At 39.3% G+C, this 22260-nt stretch overlaps 1 protein-coding gene across 1 annotated transcript in view; it reads right to left on the bottom strand.

Annotated features, from left to right (window-relative positions):
• SCARB2 (scavenger receptor class B member 2) overlaps positions 1–22260 on the bottom strand; it is a 1439240-nt gene that overhangs the window by 198524 nt on the left and 1218456 nt on the right. Inside the window, exon 6 of the mRNA XM_044060371.1 lies at positions 17083–17134. Coding sequence (XP_043916306.1) covers positions 17083–17134 — 52 coding nt within the window. The remainder of the gene's footprint in view (positions 1–17082; positions 17135–22260) is intronic.

Below are 22260 nucleotides of genomic sequence, written 5' to 3'. Positions count from 1 at the left end.
TAGGAGGACTATTCTCATTTCCAGGACATTGATATGCATCTTGGCCTCTTCTGGAGACAAGCACTTTGGTCTGTCCTTCCCAAGTAGTGCCCCCCCCCCCACCATAACTGGGAGGTGTCCATGGGCAGGGGAAGAACAAATGGACAGCCTTCAGATACTTCACCTGAGTGAAGCCACCTAAGAAGATATCTTTTGCAAGCTTGTGTGATCTTGAATGGGGCAGTTAAAGGCTGCTGAAAAATGGACAACTAAATTGACAGGGTCCATTGCAGAATTTGCATGTAAAACCTGGCTACAGGAACTAAAATGATAGCTGCTGCCATGGATCCCAAAGCTTGTAAGATTAGTCATGCTGGAAGAGAAAAATGCAGCATTACGCTCCTGACCTGTAATCTGAGAGTTTGGATGTGAGTTGGAGGGACACAGGTTACCTGACTGACTGTGTCTACATGAGCACCTATGAACTCCAGCCTCTGTGAATGTGTGAGCTGTGATTTGTTGTAACTGATTATGATGCCTAGGTGGAGTCACAAGTGAAGCAAGTAGTCCCTTGCCTGCAGGAGAACATGCCTGTTTGCAGCAGTTAGGAGCCAATCACCTATGCACAGAAACACTCAGAATTCCAGCAGTCTCAAGTGAGCTGCTACCACCACCATGCATTTGACTGAACACTCTGGGGCTGTGGTGAGATCAAAGGGCAGTGCTCTGAACTGAAAATGACTGGCTCCCAGCTGGAACTGCAGATATCTTCTGGAGCACCTGTTCATTTTGATGTGATAGTATGCATCCTGAAGATCTATCAAGTACATCCAATCGTCTTTTCAAGGACGGGCAGACTGGACTGAATGATGACCATCTGGAACCTTGAATAGTGCACAAACTGGTTTAGTTTGCTGAAACTCTGGATGGGTCTCAAGTCCCCTGTCTTCTTTGGCCCTAAAAACAATCTTGAGTAGGTTCTGGACCCTCTCTCGTTTGGTGGTGGTGGTGGTGGTGGTGGTGGTGGGGACCTTCTGGATGACTTTTTTCTAGCAGTTTTTCTATTTCTAAGGCTGCTGCTTCCATTTGACTGGGTGAAACAATGGGTATTCTCTTCATTCTGTAGTGGAATTTGGGAAAATGGAATGAAATAACCTCTGGATATAATTATCTGCACCCACATTTGTTATGGATAGCCAGGCTCTTTTGTGCAGAGACAAACATCCCCTGACTGTCCACAGATGGCAACAGTCATACCACCTTTCAATAGCACTGGTAGGGAATCCCGATCCCGGAAACCCTAGTTCTACGGGCCACCTCTGCCATAGGGACAATGTCTTCTGTTAGAGAACCCCCCGCCTTGAGTGTCTTGGAAAGGACCCCGGGATATAGGGAACCGCACCTTTCTATTGCCGCATTGACTCTGGGAAAAGGGTCTTTAAAGGAGAGACAAATGCCCTATTAGCCCTACACAAACCTGATATTGTATTAACAGAAACTTGGCTTAAGCCTGAACATCACGACAACAAAATAACTGCCCGTGGCTATTATACGCAAAGATGGGTCAGGAAAAAAGGGAGTGGGTGTAGCCATAATATTCCAAAGCCACCTCACCACTGAACAACTTGAATGCAACTCCCAAAAAGTCAAAGACATAGAATTAATTCTTGCCAGACTTAAACTTAACCCCAATAAACAAATAATTACAGCAGGGGGATATATCCCACCAGGCAATAACACTAACATACTGGAAATTTTACTTAACTGGTTGTCATCTTCCCTTCCACATGAAACCATACTTCTAGGTGACTAACATTGACTGGTCTGACTACACCAGCTAAAATCCCTCTACCTATATTAACCTCCATGGGTTTACCCAAGTTATATCTACTCCCACAAGAACTGATAAAACCTCTAAACGCCAGTCCATCTTGGACTGGATTCTACTATCGGACCCCACTCTGGCCCACCAATCAGGCTGTCTTCCTGACAGTCTGAATGACCATCAAGCAACATACTTGGTTAGGAACCGGTCCCACCAAACAAATCAACCCATTCTCAGAGCTGTACATAACAACCCAACCTTTAGAGCTCATGACCTAATCAACTCACTAAAATGCTGTAAGTGGACTCCCCTAAAACAACTATCACTAGATGAAGCCATAGAGCACTTAAACTCTACCTTCCTAAAAATCTTAAACTCCCATGCACCACCCAGAATCATTAGAATCAAAACCAACCATGCCCCATGGCTATCAAAAGATACTAGGTCATTAATGAAAGAAAGACACAAAGCCTGGTCACAATTTCACAAACACAAAACCTCTGTCCTGAAACAGAAGTACCACGAGCTCCACAACAAAGCCAAAAAACTAACAAAACTAACTACGATAAAACCCTGCAGGAAAAACACACCAACCCTCCAAAAAAAATCTGGGCCTCAATAAATAACCTATTACATCCAGGAAAACCTACCACTCCTTCCCCAGTATTACCAAATAACAATGGCAACATTCCCACCCAATTTAACAAATACTTCAGTGAAACAATCCAAGCCCTAGCCAACACCCAAAACACTACTACCAAACATTCAACAACAGAAACCCCCACCCTTTCCAATACAAAAAACTACTACCCCAGTTTTTCCTGAACCCAGTCCCCACTAAAATAATTGCTAAACTCCTCAAAAAACTCAAACCATCCACATTAGCAGCCGACAATCTACCTGCTGATTTCCTACTGATTACAGCAGATGCTATAGCCTTATCCCATGTCCATCCTCATAAACGGATCAATAACTGAATGCAAAGAACCCCACTCTTGGAAAATATCTCACATTATACCATTGCACAAAGGGGGATCAATCCCTTGAGCTTACCAACTACTGCCCTACAGCAGTTCTATCACCTTTATCAAAAATATTAGAGAGAGTAGTTCCTACCCAGCTTATGTATTACCTCCTAAAAAACTATCTACATCCCAGCATGGCTTTAGACCTTCCCAGAGCACTACCACAGTACTGCTTTTGTTTTCCAACACTGTGAATCACCATAGAAATAATTGTCTATTTGTATCCTCCATATTCTTAGACTTATCCCAAGCCTTTGATATGGTTAACCATAGTATGCTCCTAGAAACCCTAGCTACCCTTGATATAAGCTCCTCCACTATATCTTGGTTCAGTAACTATCAAACCATCAACAGGCAGTTCTATGGCAAGACCAATTGTCCCTCTTACTACCAGAAGCCATAGGTGTCCCTCAAGGGTCCATCTTTAGTCCCTTGCTATTTCCACTATTTACTAACCAGACAGCCTCATCCACACACACTGCTTCTATAGTGCAATACACAGATGACCACTATTACATGTGCTGCGCCCATCCTGAATGAACTAAAAACCATCACCCAAAATAACTTTACCCTAGCCAAAGAATAGTTCACCAACATCAAACTTGTACTCAGTCCCACAAAAAAACAAACTTATTCTCTTTAGCCCTGGTAGATCTCCTACAGTAAACAATAACTTTGCCATAAAATCCAAAGATAATACACTAATCACCCCAACAGCTCACACTAACCTATTAGGCATAGAAATTAACAATAATCTGAAATTCTACATATATACAGCCCAAACAATCAAGAAGGTCAACAAAAAGATTGAACTCTTTTACAGGAACTGACAGTTCATGACTAAACACACCAAAGCCACTGTTGCAAGAACCCATCTGTTATCTATCCTCCTGTATGCCTCCCACCTTTGCCACACCAAACTAACCAAGATGGAATCTTGCTACAACATGATTGCCAAGTTTGCTACCAAAGCCACTCATAGGTCCCATCACTGTCTAGCCCTTAAGCAACTGAACTGGCTCCAGTTTCCACAACTCCTCCTGCTCAATCAACTCACAATTGCCCATAAAGCTCTACTACCTTCCCGATAAAACCACTGCTCTTCAGCAAATAATTCACCCCTACACCACCACCAGAACCTTAAGATCTACTAATCTAAACATAAATGTCATTAAACACCAAAATGAAGCTGGCAAATCTCTCTTTGCCTGCTCTATTGCCAGAACCTGGAATGCACTCCCAAATCATAACCTCTACAACCTCTACTTCCCAATTTAAAAAACTTCTCAAAGCCCACTACACAAAAAACTGTCTTTCAACACGTCCCCCCCCCCCGGTTAAGCCATAACAACTCACTGTTGCTGGGATTCTACTAACAACAAAATGGTGGCTCTCCACCTCCCATTCTCTGATCGTTTTACCCAAGGATAAAGCCCCTATAGTTATATGGAAAAAAACATTTTTTTTACAAAGTACTTATTCTCTCTCAGCTATTTTAGTATATACTCACTCTTAGTTATTTAAAAAATGTTAATTTCTGCTAAGTATGCTTAACTGTAGAGTTTTCCTTTGTGATTTATCTTGACAGTGTGTATCTGTTATAGTCTACTGCATTTGGAGCTTTTCTCCCCAGGCCTCCGCTGAAAATGGACTTGTGTCCAGTCAGACTTTCCCGGTAAACAAATGTAAAATAAAATAAAAATAAATATTCCTACAGCAGACAAGGTCTCTCCTTTTTGCTCACATCTGGCGAATGTGTCTTTTACTTTAGGGCCAAATAAGTAAGATCCATCAAAAGGAGCACTGATGAAAATAGACTTGAAGGATTCTGTAAAGTCACATCGGTGCATCCAGACATGTCTCCTAATCGTTATGGCTAAACCTACTGCCCGTGAGGTACCTTCTGCTGCATGGGAGATCAGCCTCATGCATGCATTTGATATCAATTGAAGGGTGGCCAGTTGTGAGGAAACTACTTTGGTCCTCTGTAAACATGGACCCAGAAAGAGATTTGGACAGTTTGTTAGTAAAATCTCTTCGCAATCTTGTAAAATGTGCCAAACAATTCAACGACTGCAGATCAAAGGTAGCTGAGGCATAAACGTGCTTACTGAATCTGTCCTAGGCTCTGGACTTTCTGTTAGGGGGTTGGGCAAAAAAACTCTTCTCTGTAACTTTTTTTTTTTTTTTGAGGCTGCTGACACAACCATGGCATCAACTGAGACCCCCTTGCTCCAGTGTGTCCTGACCTTGGGAGGGGTAGAAATTTATCTGGATGCCTTGGATGGGCTCCACTGTATCTGGTTCCTTCCATTCCCAGCAAGACATTAGGTCTATAAGTTCATCAGACATGGGGGTCACCCAAGATGTAGCTAGGCCAGACTCAAAAGCCTCCAGGAACACTTGACTCCTCTTGGGAAGGGGTATCGAAATACCAACCACGTTTTTGCTTTAAAAGCTCAAGAATGTCTTCAAGTGGAGATCTGGGGAACATTCCCTTCATCAAAATCTGTGCCCTCAGTGAAAGACTGCTGAGGGGAATCTAAGTGGTTCCTTTTAGAAATTCTTTTCTGAGGAAACTAATCAACAGGATGGTCTGGGTAAGGGTCTATATCACAAGATTGAACGTTTAGGTTACTGAATACCTAAACATCGAACTTGTAACACCAAAAGCCAAAAACCACAAACGGTCGTTTTCATGCAAGGAAAGAATTCCCTTGGACGTTATGCGGATTTTGCTCTTTTGTACAATGTAGAGCGATCTCGGAGTTGATATATTTAGTTTGGGGGTGGGGGGGATGAAACTCCCCACTTCATTTGGGTTTAAAAGGTTTTTTTTACGGCAAAGGGAATGCTTTCTGTGCATGAAATGGCCTTTTGCAGTTTTTGGCTTTAGGTTAGTCCACATAAAACTATTTTGAGGCTTAAAAAATTTGGCAGAAATAATCACTTTCAGTAGGGAATATTATTTATAGGTGGGAACTGGAATTGGATTTGCAATAATGGAAATAAATCTAAGGGGGGCTAGAAGGGAAAATATAACAAAAGAGGGTAGATTTCTGAAGTAATTTATGAAAATATTTGGTACAAAAAACATGAATTCAATAGCAGGAACTCAAGACAGAATTTACATACTATGTCTCAGGGTACAAAAACTGAGCTAGACTTGATAGAAATCATATTTCATGGGAACATGCACATTTAATTGAGAACATTGATACACATCCAATAACTATTTCAGATCACGCACCAATAATTACCACGATAAAAATGTAGCGTAATGAAGTAAAGATTTAAGGAATGGGTAATGGAAATTATCTCTGAGTTATTGGGGAAGATAGAGAGTACTCCAGAAGTTAATGCTAGTCAGTGGAATAAAAGAAAAGTAGAGTTTAAAACTAGGGTAGAAATAAAAGAAGAGATCTGGTTAAGAAATAAGTATTATTTAGAGGTACTGACAAAGGTTAAAGTATTATAAAATAAGGGAACTCTCACAGAACAAGAAAAGGTGCAACTGCAGAGTACTAAAGAGAAAATAAGGATGTACCTGGATAATATATAGGAGTTTAGAAAGACTGCTGTTAATGAACTATTTTTGAGTGTCCTCTTTTCCTTTGTTATTTGCATCACATTTAAAACCATTGGTAAAAAAATAAGGGACTCAGAAATTCAAGGATAATTAGTACAGTGTTCAAGAAAAACTGGCATTATTTGCAGATGATATTATTTTGTACCTGATGGAACCAGAAAAGGACTTCAGTATTCTGGAATATTCTGAGAGCGCTCTGTTTTTTTTTCCAGGATATAAAAATGAGGATAAAACAAAGGCTATAAGCTATAAACTATGTACCCACCATGAACTGGTCCAGCAATACCCATATTTATGGGGAGATGATAATGAAGTATTTACGAGTATGGATTAAAAAGGATTTGGTTATGGCAGCTAAGGATATGTAGGAAGATTTAACAGACTGGCATTGCCTAAAACGGGCACTATGGGGGTGGACAATTTCTTTACCAATAATTGAAACCCTAGACTGGACACATGTAGGCCAAATCTGGCAAAGCACAGTGGTGTGTCGATCATATCCTCCCAAGATGATAAATATTGGACCCCTTTGAAATGGATTCACAATTATTTGAATGAATATTCTTTGACAGACATGTACATGTACATGAATTGCTGAAAACCACTTTCAGCTAACAAGATTTCAAGATTTTTTTGTAGGCCCCACTGCACCCCCACTCCGTGTGAGGTAAAGACCTCTCCACGCCACCTAAGTTATATATACTAACTTCATGGTTGCACAACAATGGAGAAACAAAGTATTTTTCAGTGATGTCAAAACATAATTCTTTGACAATTCTTCACATTCGTTTCGAACAACATCAAAAACTAAGTCAATTATGTTTTGCTGATATTGTAGCATCATACTTGGAGATGGTACAATTCTGCTCAATGACAGACTTATCCCTTCCTGAGATACACAACCTGAGAACTACATCATGTCTCACTTCATATAGTCCAGGGAGGTACATCTCAAGTAATTGACACCCATATGTAATATGACACAGTCTTATTGGTACTTGTTCAGGGACTTGAGTGTGTGGTGTGATCCAATGGATCCTGGCACCTAACAAACAACTAACAGTCACTTTTTCATTGCTCAGATTGGTAAGAGGTACATCTGTATGTCTTACAATGGAATTGGCTACAATTAGAATATTTGGTTGGGTAGATGCCTGTCTTATGGGCTTAATATCCATGACAATGGGACTTCTTCTGCTATGTGAGGTGACAGGCTTTATTTGTCGAATCTGCTTTGTACCTGTGTTGCACTTTAGAGGACTCTGAAGTTTAGGCAAGTTAATCTTTAAACCCTCAGCATATGACAGATCATGTGTAGTAAGATGGTTATGGTGCGGTGGTGTACTGCTGTTCATCCTGATGTCAAAGTTGTCTGAGATTTTAGCCTCCAAATACATTATATATGTACATCTCTCATACTGTGTTATGCTGCTTGAGTAACAGATGATAATCAGACAGCACGAGACAGTTTCTGACATTGTCTCAAGATACCCATCATAATCAGGCTGGTTAGGTCATGGGGAAATGCTGATCCATGCTTTAGACAGGAAAGACTTGGGAGCATGGCTAACTATAACTGCTTGGAGAAATGCAGGATGAAATAAAAAACTCAGTAAACGGATGATAGAAAACAAGTATCCTTAGGTCTTCGGCCCAATAAAGGAGTGATATGACTCTTCTTTACGCAAGTTTATTAAATAAAAAGTAAACAGCGTTTCACCGCTTCCACAAAGCAGCTTCCTCAGAAGTAATGAATGTTTAATTAAAAACACACCTTAAATACTAGCAGGAAGTGACAAAACATCTCCACAATTACCATTTAAAAAGCTATTACTCTACTATGGAGTGATTGACACTTATTTTACATCTTTTTAAAAACTTATGTTTCATCCATAAAATTTAAGAAGTATACCAAACTAAGATATGTTACCTATAAAAAATGTGTGTATGTATCCAAATATAGTATATGTATCCTGTAGTAGTAACATCACAGCTGTTTTAAAACTAAGAAGTTATTTTAGGTAGATAAACATGGTCCATTTATATGGTTTTTAAATTAAAGGAAATGATTGTAATGTGTTTATATATTTGGATACATACACACATTTTTTATAGGTAACATATCTTAGTTTGGTATACTTCTTAAATTTTATGGATGAAACATAAGTTTTTAAAAAGATGTAAAATAAGTGTCAATCACTCCATAGTAGAGTAATAGCTTTTTAAATGGTAATTGTGGAGATGTTTTGTCACTTCCTGCTAGTATTTAAGGTGTGTTTTTAATTAAACATTCATTACTTCTGAGGAAGCTGCTTTGTGGAAGCGGTGAAACGCTGTTTACTTTTTATTTAATAAACTTGCGTAAAGAAGAGTCATATCACTCCTTTATTGGGCCGAAGACCTAAGGATACTTGTTTTCTATCATCCGTATAACTGCTTGGAGGTCAGTCAGTTTAGGATACTGTTTGAGTGGACTTACTACTAAGGCATGGAGAAATTCCTAGTTATTTGGTCTAGGTTGTAATGCAGCTCAAGATGTGTTTGTTTGTGCTTGGCATGGGTTATGCAAGTCTCAGACCTGGATTTCTAAGCTTCTACAGATTTTGCTGGTCTCTTATAGGGAAGAAAGTTCTTGCACAGACAACCCGATATAAAGAAAGCCCCACAGAGGTAGCGTTGAAAGCTTGTTTTTCACAGTTCAGGGCTTCCCATGCTTCTCAGACTCATAAAAGACCCTGGGTATGTGCAGCTCTGTGTAGGTTACAGCAGATAAGTTTACAGAAAAATTCAATCAAATTAAGCCAACAGTTGAGCTCTGTGACTTCAAAACCTGTAGGAAATCACAATTCCTAGTCCTATAATTTTGAGCTACAGGTCCATAACCTCATTTTGACTTCAATTTTAGAAACTAACTTTTACAGTGGGGGCAGGAAATAATTGTAATTCCTATACAAAGACTAGAAAGCAGCAGACAGAGAAGTACTTAATGCATCAGGGGGCAGGAAGGGCTGTAACAATGTAGTAGACAAAAGCAGGGGTTGAACAACAACAAATATAGCAGTAGTGAATGTAAGAAATACAGAGGTACTGAAATGCAACTTTAAGCAGGCAAATGATGATCGGACTACCACTCTAGCAGCAAAGATAGAGTGTAAACAACCATAGACACACAGAAGCACATATCCTGCAGCAAAAATTATACTGCCACTACTGTAATCCAAACTACATTCTAAGGTGTCAGACCAGGTAGAGATTTACCAGTAACACTGATTATGGAAAAATGCAATAATACATGACTAAATGAGGCTCAGACCCTGTAGTAGTTCACAATTCTCTCATATTTGTGAATGAAACTACAAATCTAAGGTCTCAGAATGAGTTCAATACAGTTAACTGTTGTAAGTAATTCAACTTACTGAGGCAAAAGTGCTGTACAATGTATAAACAATGTTCAAATCTTGCAGTAATTCACAATTCTCCCAAAACTGCAACCAAAGCCATAAGACTAAGATGAGAAAGTTAAAAAAAAATGCAAACAGATAATAGCTATTTAATGCTTACACACCTGCTCACTCAGTACATAGTCTCCCAACTGTATAATAACTCTACCTGTCTGCTTGCCTCCTTCAAGCACCTACAAACCTACTGTCCAACTTCCCCTGCATCACGACACCACAAACTGACTAACAAATGAAGACAACTTATGTTACACTCCACCACAGAAATCAAGCTGCATGCTGACAGTCATCCCAACCCAGGCTCCAATAACACCTCCTCCACTCCACATACCTCAGCATACTCCTCTCATTCCCACTCACACTCCCAAAAACCGCCGACTCTGACCTGCATTTCACCATTTTCAACCTTTGTAGTACAATTAATAAAACTAGTGAATTCCAAGCCAAATGACAGAACCCTGGCTAAAGCCCCACATCATGAACAATGAGATCACCCCAAATGGATATAAAATTATTAGACTAGACAGACTGCACAAAAGAGGCAGTGGAGTAGCTGTACTATTTAAGGACAACCTTAAAGTTGAACAACTACAATGCTCCCCACCAAACCTACCCAACTCAAAGACTTTAACCGCTCGTCTTGTAATAAACCCAAACAAAACAATAATCATCATAATTTCCTACCTCCCTCCAGACAACAACCTGCCCATCATTGAAGATCTGCTTTCATGGGCATCCAGCAATTTCAACCAGGAAACTATTATTCTGGGATATTTCAACCTAGATTGGCAATTCTGCACATCCAAAAACCCATCTAATTTTCTCAATCTCTACAATTTCACCCAGACCATAAAATGTCCAACCTGCACTGACAAACGTTCCAATAGACAGTCTACATTAGACTGGATACTAACCAACAAACCCTATCTCAGTTACATAGCAGGTTGCCTTCCAGACTCCCTCAGTGACCACTCACCTACCTTTCTATACAGAAAACATGTACACATCTCCTACAAATATGTCCGCTACAAACAAAACTCCTCCCCCACAAATTTTAACCACTTTCTCCAACACTATGATTGGACCCCACTTAAGGGTCTATATTAGAGCATCGAAGTTTCAAAACTTCGAATGTTCTACTATCGACCCCTATTTAGCGAAAGCTGAAAACATCGAACATACAGAACAGCAAATTGTTTTCCTAGAGAAAAAATTTGCTGTTCCAAAACACATACACACAACACAAGCACACCAAATAAACAGCAATCCACACACATACACCTAAAATCTTACACCTCACCCTACACTAAACTATACACACACCACTAACTATCCACTTACCTTAACACAAACACTAACCCTAAGGTCCATCACTTTCGCACACTCACCTAACCCGCGCCCTAACCATAACTCACCTAACCTGCCCTAACCCTCAAGTCCACACAATCGCACACATACCTAACCCGCACCCTAACTAACCTAACCCACACTCAATTGCACACTTACCTGAACCCAACCCATACCTTTCCACCACAGCACTGAAAATACGGAAGCAACAGAAACAGACAACAGAATTCTTTCCCTAGGAAAAAAATTGGTTTTCTGTTGCTTCGATATTTTCAGCTTTTGCTGAATAGGGGTCAATATTAGAACATTAGAAGTTTTGAAGCTTTGATGTTCTAATATAGAACCCCCCCCCCCCCCCGCTTAAGTTCCCTAGGAAAAAAATTGGTTTTCTGTTGCTTCGATATTTTCAGCTTTTGCTGAATAGGGGTCAATATTAGAACATTAGAAGTTTTGAAGCTTTGATGTTCTAATATAGACCCCTCCCCCCCGCTTAAGTACGCTCAGCTAGACCTAGCAGTTACATTTTTTCAACTCTACCTTCCTTAACGTACTAAATAATCTAGCTCCAACAAGGAAAGTTCACCCAAAGTCCAAGCCCCTGCCTTGGTTAACCAAAGAAACAAAACTTTTAAACAAATAAAGGGACAGAGCCTGGTCAGCTTTCAAATCCACCAAAAACATATCTGACATCACTACTTATAAACAACTATGTAATCAAGTAAAGAAACACAAAGTAGGCAGAGCGTTGTATTTCATAACATGCCAGCAACAACATCTTAAGAACCCCTGAAAATTCTGGGAAAGCATCAAATATCTCCTATGCCCAGGTCGCACTCCTAACCCAACCCCGGTAACAACCATCTCTGATCCCATTGCAACTCATATCAACTCATGCTTCATACATTCCATAACCTCCCTTCTAGGGAACAAACCAAATACTCCGGTTACTCTTCACTCGCCAACTCGTGATAATCCTAACAACTTCTCTTTTACTTCCATTCAAACAAGTTACATAAAATCACTCCTTACAAAATTTAAACCCTGCTTTCTAGCAGTAGATCAGCTCCTAAACGAATTTCTAAAAAATCGCAGCCCCCATCTATCGCCTAACCCATATCTATACGGATTAATCGCTCAATTGCTGAACACCAAGTCCAACTTCTCTGGAAAATATCCCACATCATCCCTTTCCATAAAGGTGATCCTTCCAAAGACCTTACTAACTTCCGCCCCATAGTCATTTTTTCCCCACTAGCTAAAATCTTAGAAAAGTGCATCCACAAACAACTCCTTAAGCACCTCCTTAATAACAATCTCTTATCCTATTCATAACACAGTTTCAGACCTAAACATAGTACTTTAACTGCTCTAATCTCTTTTACCAACACCATTTATCATCTCCTAAATGACAGCCAAGCTGTCTCCTCTATCTTTCTTGACATATCAAAAGCCTTTGACACTGTTTCCCACCAACTACTACTCAACAAACCCTCAACCTATGACCTCAGCTCATCTTCACTATCCTGGTTTCTCAGCTATCTTTCAAACCATCAGCAAGCCACTAAATGGGAAAACACTTTCTCCCCTACTCTCAATCTCTGTTGGTGTGCTCCAAGGCTCTATACTCGGTCCTCTTCTCTCTCTCTCTCATTCACAAATGACCTCAATGCTGCTACCAATCTAGCCATCGTTGTTCAATACGCTAATGATGTTACCCTTATATGCTCTGCCCACTCTCCCCTAGAACTCCAATGAAAAATGCAATCATCTTTCCAAGACACAGAAAAATACCTGTCCGAACATCAACTAATCCTAAACCGTAATAAAATCAAATTAATAATCTTCAAACATAAAAAATCCAAACCCTGTCAAGGCTCTCTGTCATTCCTCTCCTCAAACAGAACCAAAATAGAACCCACAACTCATACTAAACTCCTAGGAGTCACTATAGATGAGAATCTAACTTTTGAAAAATGTGTCTCTCTGACAATCAAAAAAGTACACATCAAGCTTTGCACCTTATACAGGGCCAGACCATATCTTACCCACAACGCCAGACTTACAACTGCCCAATCTCTTTCTTCCCTCATCTATGGATCTCATTTTCACTAACCTTCACAAGACTGACCTAACTAATCTAGAATCATGCTATAACAAAAATTACCAAGTTTGCCACAAATGCCCCAAATAGGTCTCACTACTGTACTGCACTCTCCCAGCTAGAACTCCCAAACATTTTAGCTCTTAACCAACTTACTATGACCCACAAGTTAAATTTGACTTCCATATACACCATTCCATAAAGAAAACCCATCAAAAGCTTGGCCTACTCTATAGACACCGATGGTTCCTTATTCCTAACTCCAGAATTTCACTTTCCCAAGATTTTCTCCTACCTAACCTCTTCTACTGCTCTCAGATCAACTCTGCTATGTAAACAATAATGTTGCTAGATTCACAGCTAACATGCCAACTAAATCTCACCACTCTCTTGCTCTTAAAACTCTTGATTGGCTAGAATTTCCAAACCACCTCTTGCTTACTCAACTATTTATCATCTACTCTGTCCTAAACAAACCATCCAACTGCCCTAGGATAGCCTCTATCATCTCTCTCTATAACCCTACTTTCTCTTAGGAGCTCTGATCTAGGACTCCTACAAGTCTACAAACCCAAAAAATAATTTAGACAAAACCTGTACAGCTACCTTCCCGCATCCCAATGGAATAAGCTTCCTATGTCCCTTACAATTATAACCCATAAACATGTTTTTAAGACTGCCCTCAAAAATCACCTAATTTCTGCCTGGAACTTTAACTACTATCACCCCACTTAATATTTTTCCTTTAGTTCTCCCTCCCTCTCTTCTCACTCCACCTTCACTTTCCTCCCCCTTTCTTTCCCTATTACTTGGTACTATTTCTACTACCTACCTTTCACCTTCACCCCTCTCAATCCTTACCCTCATTATTTTTTATACCTTTTATTTCTCTCTCCCCATGCTATCTTGCAGCATAATAGTTAACACTTGATCCTAGACATATCTCCGCTTCATCTTTCCTTCCTCTTACTAACCACTTCTTTACTTTTTTCTCTTCTTACCTACTTACAGAGTTATTTATTTAATTATAAGTTCCACTCCTGATATATTTGGCTTTATATTTCGTATGGAACTTAGGTTTTCTCAAAATTATACTGCGTATTTTATCATTTGTCTGTATTTGTGAATTTATCTATCTTATTACTATTTAAAACTTGTTTTTTGGAGATTTTCTCCTCGGGCCTCCACTGAAAAGGGGCACAAGCTCAGACCGACTAACCCGGTCAACAAATGTCAAATAAATAATAAATAATCCACCAACCCACAAACTGTCCTGCTCTCTCCAGTCTTGCCCAACATAATGACAATTCCAGGCCCCTTAGATCCTCCAATAAACTTATGCTGAAGGTCACCCACTCCCACAATTATCATGGTGACTGCCTGTACTCCAATAAAATTACCAAACTTTGGAACACCCTCCCTCAAACCATCACCAAAAGTCCACACTCTCATGAGTTCAACAACTTCATAAATACCTAGCTAATCACTGGCTCTGCTCCTGTCATACGCTTGGCTAACTCCACCTATCCTGTCCCACCCCCACTCGACTCTTCTATAGTCTGCATCCCATTACTACTACATCCATAACCGGCCTTAGACATAGGCCAATTAGGCGGCCGCCTAGGGCACCACTCTAGTAGTGGTGCTTTTCCAGTATTTATTTGTTGTAGGTAGACCAGGATGGGGGCACCAGGTGGTGTGGTAGGGGGTGCTGTGGAGTCCTTTTGCCTAGGGCACCAGTTGACCCAAGGCCGCTTCTGACTACATCTCTCTGATTACCATCTCTTCTTGGATCTTATTATTCCACCTCTCCGAAGGGCATTCGGCATCCCTGTGGATACCACTATTTTCTGTTGACTTTGCAAAATTCAAGTCTGTTCTGCTTATATTCCATATGTGACAGTCTAATCTGAATAATTTGTTATCATGCCTTTGCACCATTCATTTTCATGTTCTGTACTTAAGCCTGAAACAGATTTCTGTATGTTTTTAAAAACTGCCATATGTAAAATATTTCATATGTAAATATTGCACTAACAAGTGTTGTATTTGTACTGTTTTTTCTGGAGCCTTTCTCCCTGGCCTCCGCTAAAAATGGGCTCCTGGCCCAGTTGGACTTTTCCCGGCTAACAAATGTAATAAATAAATTATTATACCATGACCCCCCCAAAACGTGCACGCTGATTGGCCAGCGTGCCCGTTGTAAATCGAGTTATACTAATGGAAAAAGGTCCGGTCACCCGGACTTTTTTCCATTAGTATAACTCGCTTTAAAACACTGTCTCGCTATGTTAAATGGGTTTAGCATAGCGAGACAGCTTTAAAATAAGCAACGGAGATCTCCGTTGCTTATTTTAAAGCTGTCTCGCCATGTTAAACCCATTTAACATAGCGAGACAGTGTTAAGAAACGGAGAAAGCAAAATCTCCATTGCTTTTTAGTGTTTCGCTATGTTAAATGAGTTTAACATAGAGACAGTTTTAAAATAAGCAACGGACATCTCCGTTGCTTATTTTAAAACTGTCTCGCCATGTTAAACTCATTTAACATAGCGAACATTAAAAAGCAACGGAGATCTTGCTTTCTCCGTTGCTTTTGCTCAACTCTGATGTACTGCGCAGGCGCGCAGTACATCAGAACTGCCGCGGATGCCAGACATCTGCGGAAGGGCAGCAAACAGGCATTATACTATGCCATTATTTAAGAAAAGTAATAATTTCTTTTCTTAAATAATGTCATGGTATAATAGCAATAACCCACTTCTGGGTGTGGGTAATGCTAAATTTACCCACGGTTGGCTTTGTTCAAACCACGCCAACCGTGGGTAAATTTAGCATTACCCACACCCAGGCGTGGGTTATTGCTATAATAATAACTTCTTGGCCTAAACACAGAAAAATACAGCAAAATTAAAACACTATCACCATACAGATGAATATAGTACAACCACAATATTCAAGCAGAACTAAAAGCTTTTTTCTTCCCCTTTTGATGAAAATCTTACTTCTCACAGTTCATGGATTTCTACACTTTTCAGAATCTTAACTAAAACAATCAAGATTTGCTGTCACCACTTTTCTTGTAGAAACTCACTAATTACAATTTTATTCCAACAGGACAAGGAAGACGACCCACACCACTTGCTATTAGCATACCATTACAAGTCCAGGAGCAACATACTTCGAAAAGAAAAAAAAAAAAAAAACATATCAACTACCTTAAGGCATGGCAGTGAAACTCGGCGGCTCAGCAATCATGCTGATATGGGAATAAATTGTGCGTAGCTGGTGGCATCATAGTTGTCAGAAATTAGTGGGGAAGAACAACAAATATAACCAGGCTGCATCATATATAGTGGACAGTTGGTGGCATAATAATCTGAGATCACTGAAGCAGTATTAAAGTAATACTGAGCTGTATGACATACAGCGGACAAGTGGTGACATCAATTATCTGATATCACTGGCGGAGTAAAATAATTCCAGGCTATAAAAAATACACTGGGCAGCTTGTGACATCATAATTATTGAAGATCAGTGAAGAACTATAACATCATCAGGCTGCATCACACATGCACTGTCCACCAGATAGGTGGTGACAGCTACTCTAGACTCTAACAGGCTACTGTTTTCATATTTAATGTGAATATTTGATATGGACAAGTGCTGCTTTCAGTATATAACAATCTAAGAAGAAAACATGTCTTGTAGAAACTGTTCATCATTATGCACTCATGTGTAATACATATTTAACCTTACCTCATTTATGTACATCACAGGGAAAATTAGCATTCTTGCATTCCCAGTTTCACTGCCAATAGAAAAAGACAACTTTATAAACTTCCAATATTTTTATTTTATTTTTCAATGCATAAAATGTTTACTGTATTTATAGATATATGTGTGAGTGCATGCTCTCACACATACATGCATTTACAAGGTAATTTATCACTCCGTACACCCATTGCAGTATCCTTACCTCCTGCCACATCCTTTGTACTATAAGTTAAGTGTTCCATGCCTGGATGCATTCACATAAAGTCTTTATTGATCCCTTTCAGTCACTGGGGCGCAATACTAGAAATAGTATAAAAAGCTATCCAGTGCTTCTTACAGACAGCAGAATAAACAGCTTGCATACAAGTGATAGTACACGCAAGTGTAACATTATTTTTATTTATTTATTTATTGACATTTGTTAACCAGGTTGATCCAGCTGGGTTTGTGGCCCGTTTTCAGTGGAGACCCGAGGAGAAAAGCTCCAGTTACATACAATTTAAAGTAAAAAAAGTAGTTTACATTTAAAGACAACACAGAATCATGAAATTCAAAAAGGACCTACTTGCATCTTCGTAAACAGAGTGCATTAGTAAAGAAACACAGAATGAAAGCACTGGAAGATATACAGACCTACTATCAGCAGTAATCACAGTGCTCAACAAAGTGGTTCAGAGTACAAGAAAATATACTAAAAAAATGATTAATTCACACACGCTCATATACCGCTGAACTATTTGAGACAGTCACAACTGCCTATGATGTGTAACAATTTATCTAACCTCAATCTGAAGTAGGGGCATGCTTAAACTCAATTAGCTCATGTTCCCAGCTACTGATTTTTTTTTTTTTTTTTTTTTTTTTATTTTACTTGCATGTCTACAACCTTAATTTTCTTGTATAGGCAGCAATGTTAACAGTTGCTATAGACATTTGCCTGGTGTTCAGTCTCTTAGGAACACATGTATCTCTTTCTCAGTAGCTGGTTAGGGATATCAGTTGACATGAGTGTTTAGCTTTCTAGCTACAAAGATATTAAACATGATCATTTCTGCGTGAGACAGGGTGTCCATTTTGTGTTTGCTTTCTATTCATACCTTCCTGATTTGCTTTAATGGGGCGGTAGAGATGCTGACACATATAGGCATCCCCCAGGTATCCCAGCTTGAAAGGAGCACCCACATCTCTCCTTGATTTGCTGACAGCAAGTATGTCAGGCTTATAAGTCATTTGGCATGGTTAGTATATCACAAGTACCATCATGCATGCATGAAGATGCAAAGATAGGTATTTCTATAGAGTAAACTCTTAACATTTGCATAACACTTCTAAATTGCTATTGCTTGTTCAGCATATTAGACTGCTGTGTTTTCTGTATTGTATTTATTTACTGTCAGCTTTATAGCTCTCTTACTTATTTTATTTACATCTGTTGACTACAGAAGTCTGACTGTCTGAAGCACAGGAAGAAAAGCTCAAGTATTTACTGTAATGCAAAAGCTTAAAGGTTTACAAAAAAAAAGTTGAGAATAGAATGAAATAATAACAGTAGGGCAAGGTCTTTAAGAACAGTGTTTACCATAGTCAGACACTGATGGCATTAAAGATAATAACTGAGATAAAAACACTATTAAGGAGTACATCTGACATTGGAGAGTATTCTTTAAACATTATGGCTGACTTGATATTTCAGTACAGTTGAAGTGAGAGGGAAAGAGTAAATTAGGAGAGGCACTGGGAGTAAGTGTAGTAAATGATGACTGAGTGAGAATAGATAGCAAAAGAAAATAGAAATGGGTTTGAGGTGTACAAAAGGAGAATGTATATGGTAGTCTAATGTTTATCATGGAGATGTACAGCTACATAGCAAGGATGTTATTAGATATCCCGTTAGATCGGTCTTAAAAACCTATTGATTTTTAAGTTGTTTGAAAGTTGGTGGGAGGACAAACCAAAGGTTAAATACAGAGTTGGAGTAGGACTCCTGCTGAATTTTGGGCTTCTGTGACGGGCAGTAGGAGTTTGAATATCAGTAGTTAAGTTTTTTTTTTGGGGGGGTTAATTAAGTAGGAGGTAGGAGTTATAAATTGTTTAGCTAGGATTCAGTAGATACAAGGAATTATTATTTCTTGTAGGTTTGTAGGCTGGAGGCTGTGTAGAATTGTCTGCATATTGTATGAGTGCCATGTTTGGCAGCAGTGTATAAATCATTTACAAATATGTTAAACAGAAGTGATCAAATTATGAATCCCTGTGGCACCCTCTGATGCCCACCACTGTTAGCAATATGTGATGTCTCACACTGGGGCAGTAATCAAGGAGCCTGAATCCTCACCACTGACACTGGAGAGGGACATGCACTTGTAATACAAATGGATACACTCAGTATTTCCAGATGCAGACCTCACTGCATCAAGTACAATTTCCCTCAAGAACACAGAGGGAACATACTCAGCCCGGGGTCTGGATTTCTCTATATCTGTCTCCCTCCAGGTCCCCAGTAAAACCAATATGATTTAATTTTGAAACACATACATACAGACACCAGGGAAGGCTGGCACAGATTACCCGCTCTACCAGCTTTGCCCAGACTCACTGTCACTAGTCAGTTACTATAAGGCTCTTACAAAGGGTATTGAATTATATGGTGCAATATTATTAATACAAATTATGGCAGTTGACCAAGACAGCTTGGCCTTCTGGACTGGCATACACAGTGTCACCAAATAAATATAAGTACTTGAAAGGTTAGATACTTTCTACAAGGGCCAGCCACAATAAAAGTTTAAATACATTTAATAACAAATAATAAAAGAGCATGAAAATACTGAATACATATTCACAGTAAACCACAGAGTTCAGATCATGAGGGATATTGAAAAAAACATTGATGGGCAGACTCAGACAAATAAAGAAAAAAACAGTATCTAAACTAAGCTTCACTATATTCCTGACTAATCTATAAGAATTACTGTCAAGTTACTTACTACTGCAAGGCAAGATGCTTTGGATGAGGGTCTTTCTAGTCAGGTTCCCCAAAAACAAAATACTCAATACTCTAAGATTTCTCCCTAATATCTAAAATATAATTTCCAAGAGGGTTGGTAGAATGACCTCGTCTGGTCACCTGACTCTGGGTTCTGGGAATTTAGCATAGATGGCAAAATACACATTTAACTGTTTACAGCAGTACCTGGGGTTTCCCCTTCTTTTACCAAGTTAATGGACAAGGGCTTTTTCCCAGACCTAGTGTCTCTGGTCCTATTCAGCACTGTGGGGTACTGTTTTAATGGTTTAACAACTTATTTACATTTCCCTTATTTTTCTTAAAGCAAGCTGGCTGCTTAATCATTGCTGCCCCAGTATCCTCTATTAAACCATATATATTTAATTCAGTTACAATAATACAAGTACATTTCAGCAGGGTGCACTGTTGATACATTTTAACATAAGCAAACCTTACAAATACATTGTCAGCACAAGCATCTGTACAAATCAATTTGATATTCAAAGGACACATCATTCTTTACAAAACTCCAGCCGATTGTGCATGCACTTGCCCATATCACCCCCTCCCCCATAATGGCTAGAAATGAAGAGTACTTTTGCTGCCATTTCATTGTTCAGTATCTTATCTATTTCTATTAAGTAGCTAGGAAACCAGGACAGGGAGGTGGGGAGACATCTAAGATGGAGAGTTTTATTAACAGTTTTTGGTGCAATACAATTTTGACATGTCAAGAAATAAGGAAGAGACTAGATTGCCTGTGTTTCTGTTTTTATTAGTGGTATCACAAAAATGAAGTAGGGTGGTGGTGTCATTATGATTAGGATAAAAGCCATGTTGTGTACAGGAGAGAAGATTCTTAGTGGTTTGAATGGTAAAGTAATTGTGAGTGAATGTACGTTTCTAAGACTTTTAGATAGTGGGGACAGGATTGCAATGGGAAGGTAGCTGGAGTAGTGGACAGAGGGTCTATTTTTGGCTAGTGGAAGTATGTATGTTTTTTTTTAATTTCTGGTCAGCTCAAAGGATGCTAAAATCTGTTGGGACAGTGTCTTTGATTTTGGGTTACAGCCAAGTTTCAGTGATCGAAAGCAGTGGTTGCTGGCACTACCTCACATCATCACATACCTAAAAAATGGCCACAGAAGTCATAGCCTTCCTTGTGTACATACTAATTAATAGGTGCATAGCAGGAAAAAAAATGTCCCATCACTGTGAAAAAAGTCCTACACCATACCACTGCACAAAGACGGCACATCTGCAGAGTTTAATAACTACAGACCAACAGCGATTCTCTCCCCCTTCTCCAAAATATTAGAGAAATGCAGCAGATGCAATGCCTAACCTCAAATAACCTGTTCTCCAAAACCTAACCTGGCTTTAGACCCCAGCACAGCACCACTACTGCTCTACTACATTTTACCAATATAATAAACCAACATAGAAACAATGGTCTGCTTGGGTTCACCATGTTCTTAGACTTGTCAAAGGCATTTGATACTGTCTTGCATCAGCAAATGCTCATTTGACTCTCCTCAATAGGACTTCCAGAATACACCTTGTTGTGATTTCTTAGTTACCTATCTGGAAGGCAACAAGCCGTTAAATTGCAACAAACCTACTCATCCTTTCAACTAGTTACTACAGGTGTTCTTCAGGGCTCTATCCTGGGTCATCTCTTGTTTAGTATATTTATTAATCATCTCCACTTACCGTGCTAGTTTATTTCAGTATGCTGACAACTCAACATTAATATGTGCAGCCTCAACAATAAATAAGCTCCAAGACATTACTCAAAAATCGTTCTCCTCTGTAAAAACTTGGCTCAAAGCATCAGCCCCACCTACTTAACCCCAAGAAAAGCAAGTTAATGATTTCTCTCAAACTGTTGCCAAAATCAGCAGCATTTTTTTACCATAAAGTCAGCAAATAATATTGTCATTGAAACTATAACTCACAGTAAACGTCTAGGTGTTACAACAGATGACAATCACAAATATGACCAGCATATACTGTGTACCATTAAACTTACTCACCAGAAACTAGGATCCCTTTACAGAATCGATGGATTCCTTACCTTACCGCTAATATCCTAACAAACTTAAACAATACTCAAAGAAAGAAATTTGCCACCTGCTACAATAAAATAGCTA

The sequence above is a fragment of the Protopterus annectens genome, chromosome 2.part0 (genome assembly GCF_019279795.1).
Source record: "Protopterus annectens isolate FY-2018-M chromosome 2.part0, PAN1.0, whole genome shotgun sequence".
In the NCBI taxonomy this organism is placed as follows: Eukaryota; Metazoa; Chordata; order Ceratodontiformes; family Protopteridae; genus Protopterus; species Protopterus annectens.
Note: the sequence above shows the minus strand (reverse complement) of the source record. Positions and strands in the feature narration are given on the sequence as shown.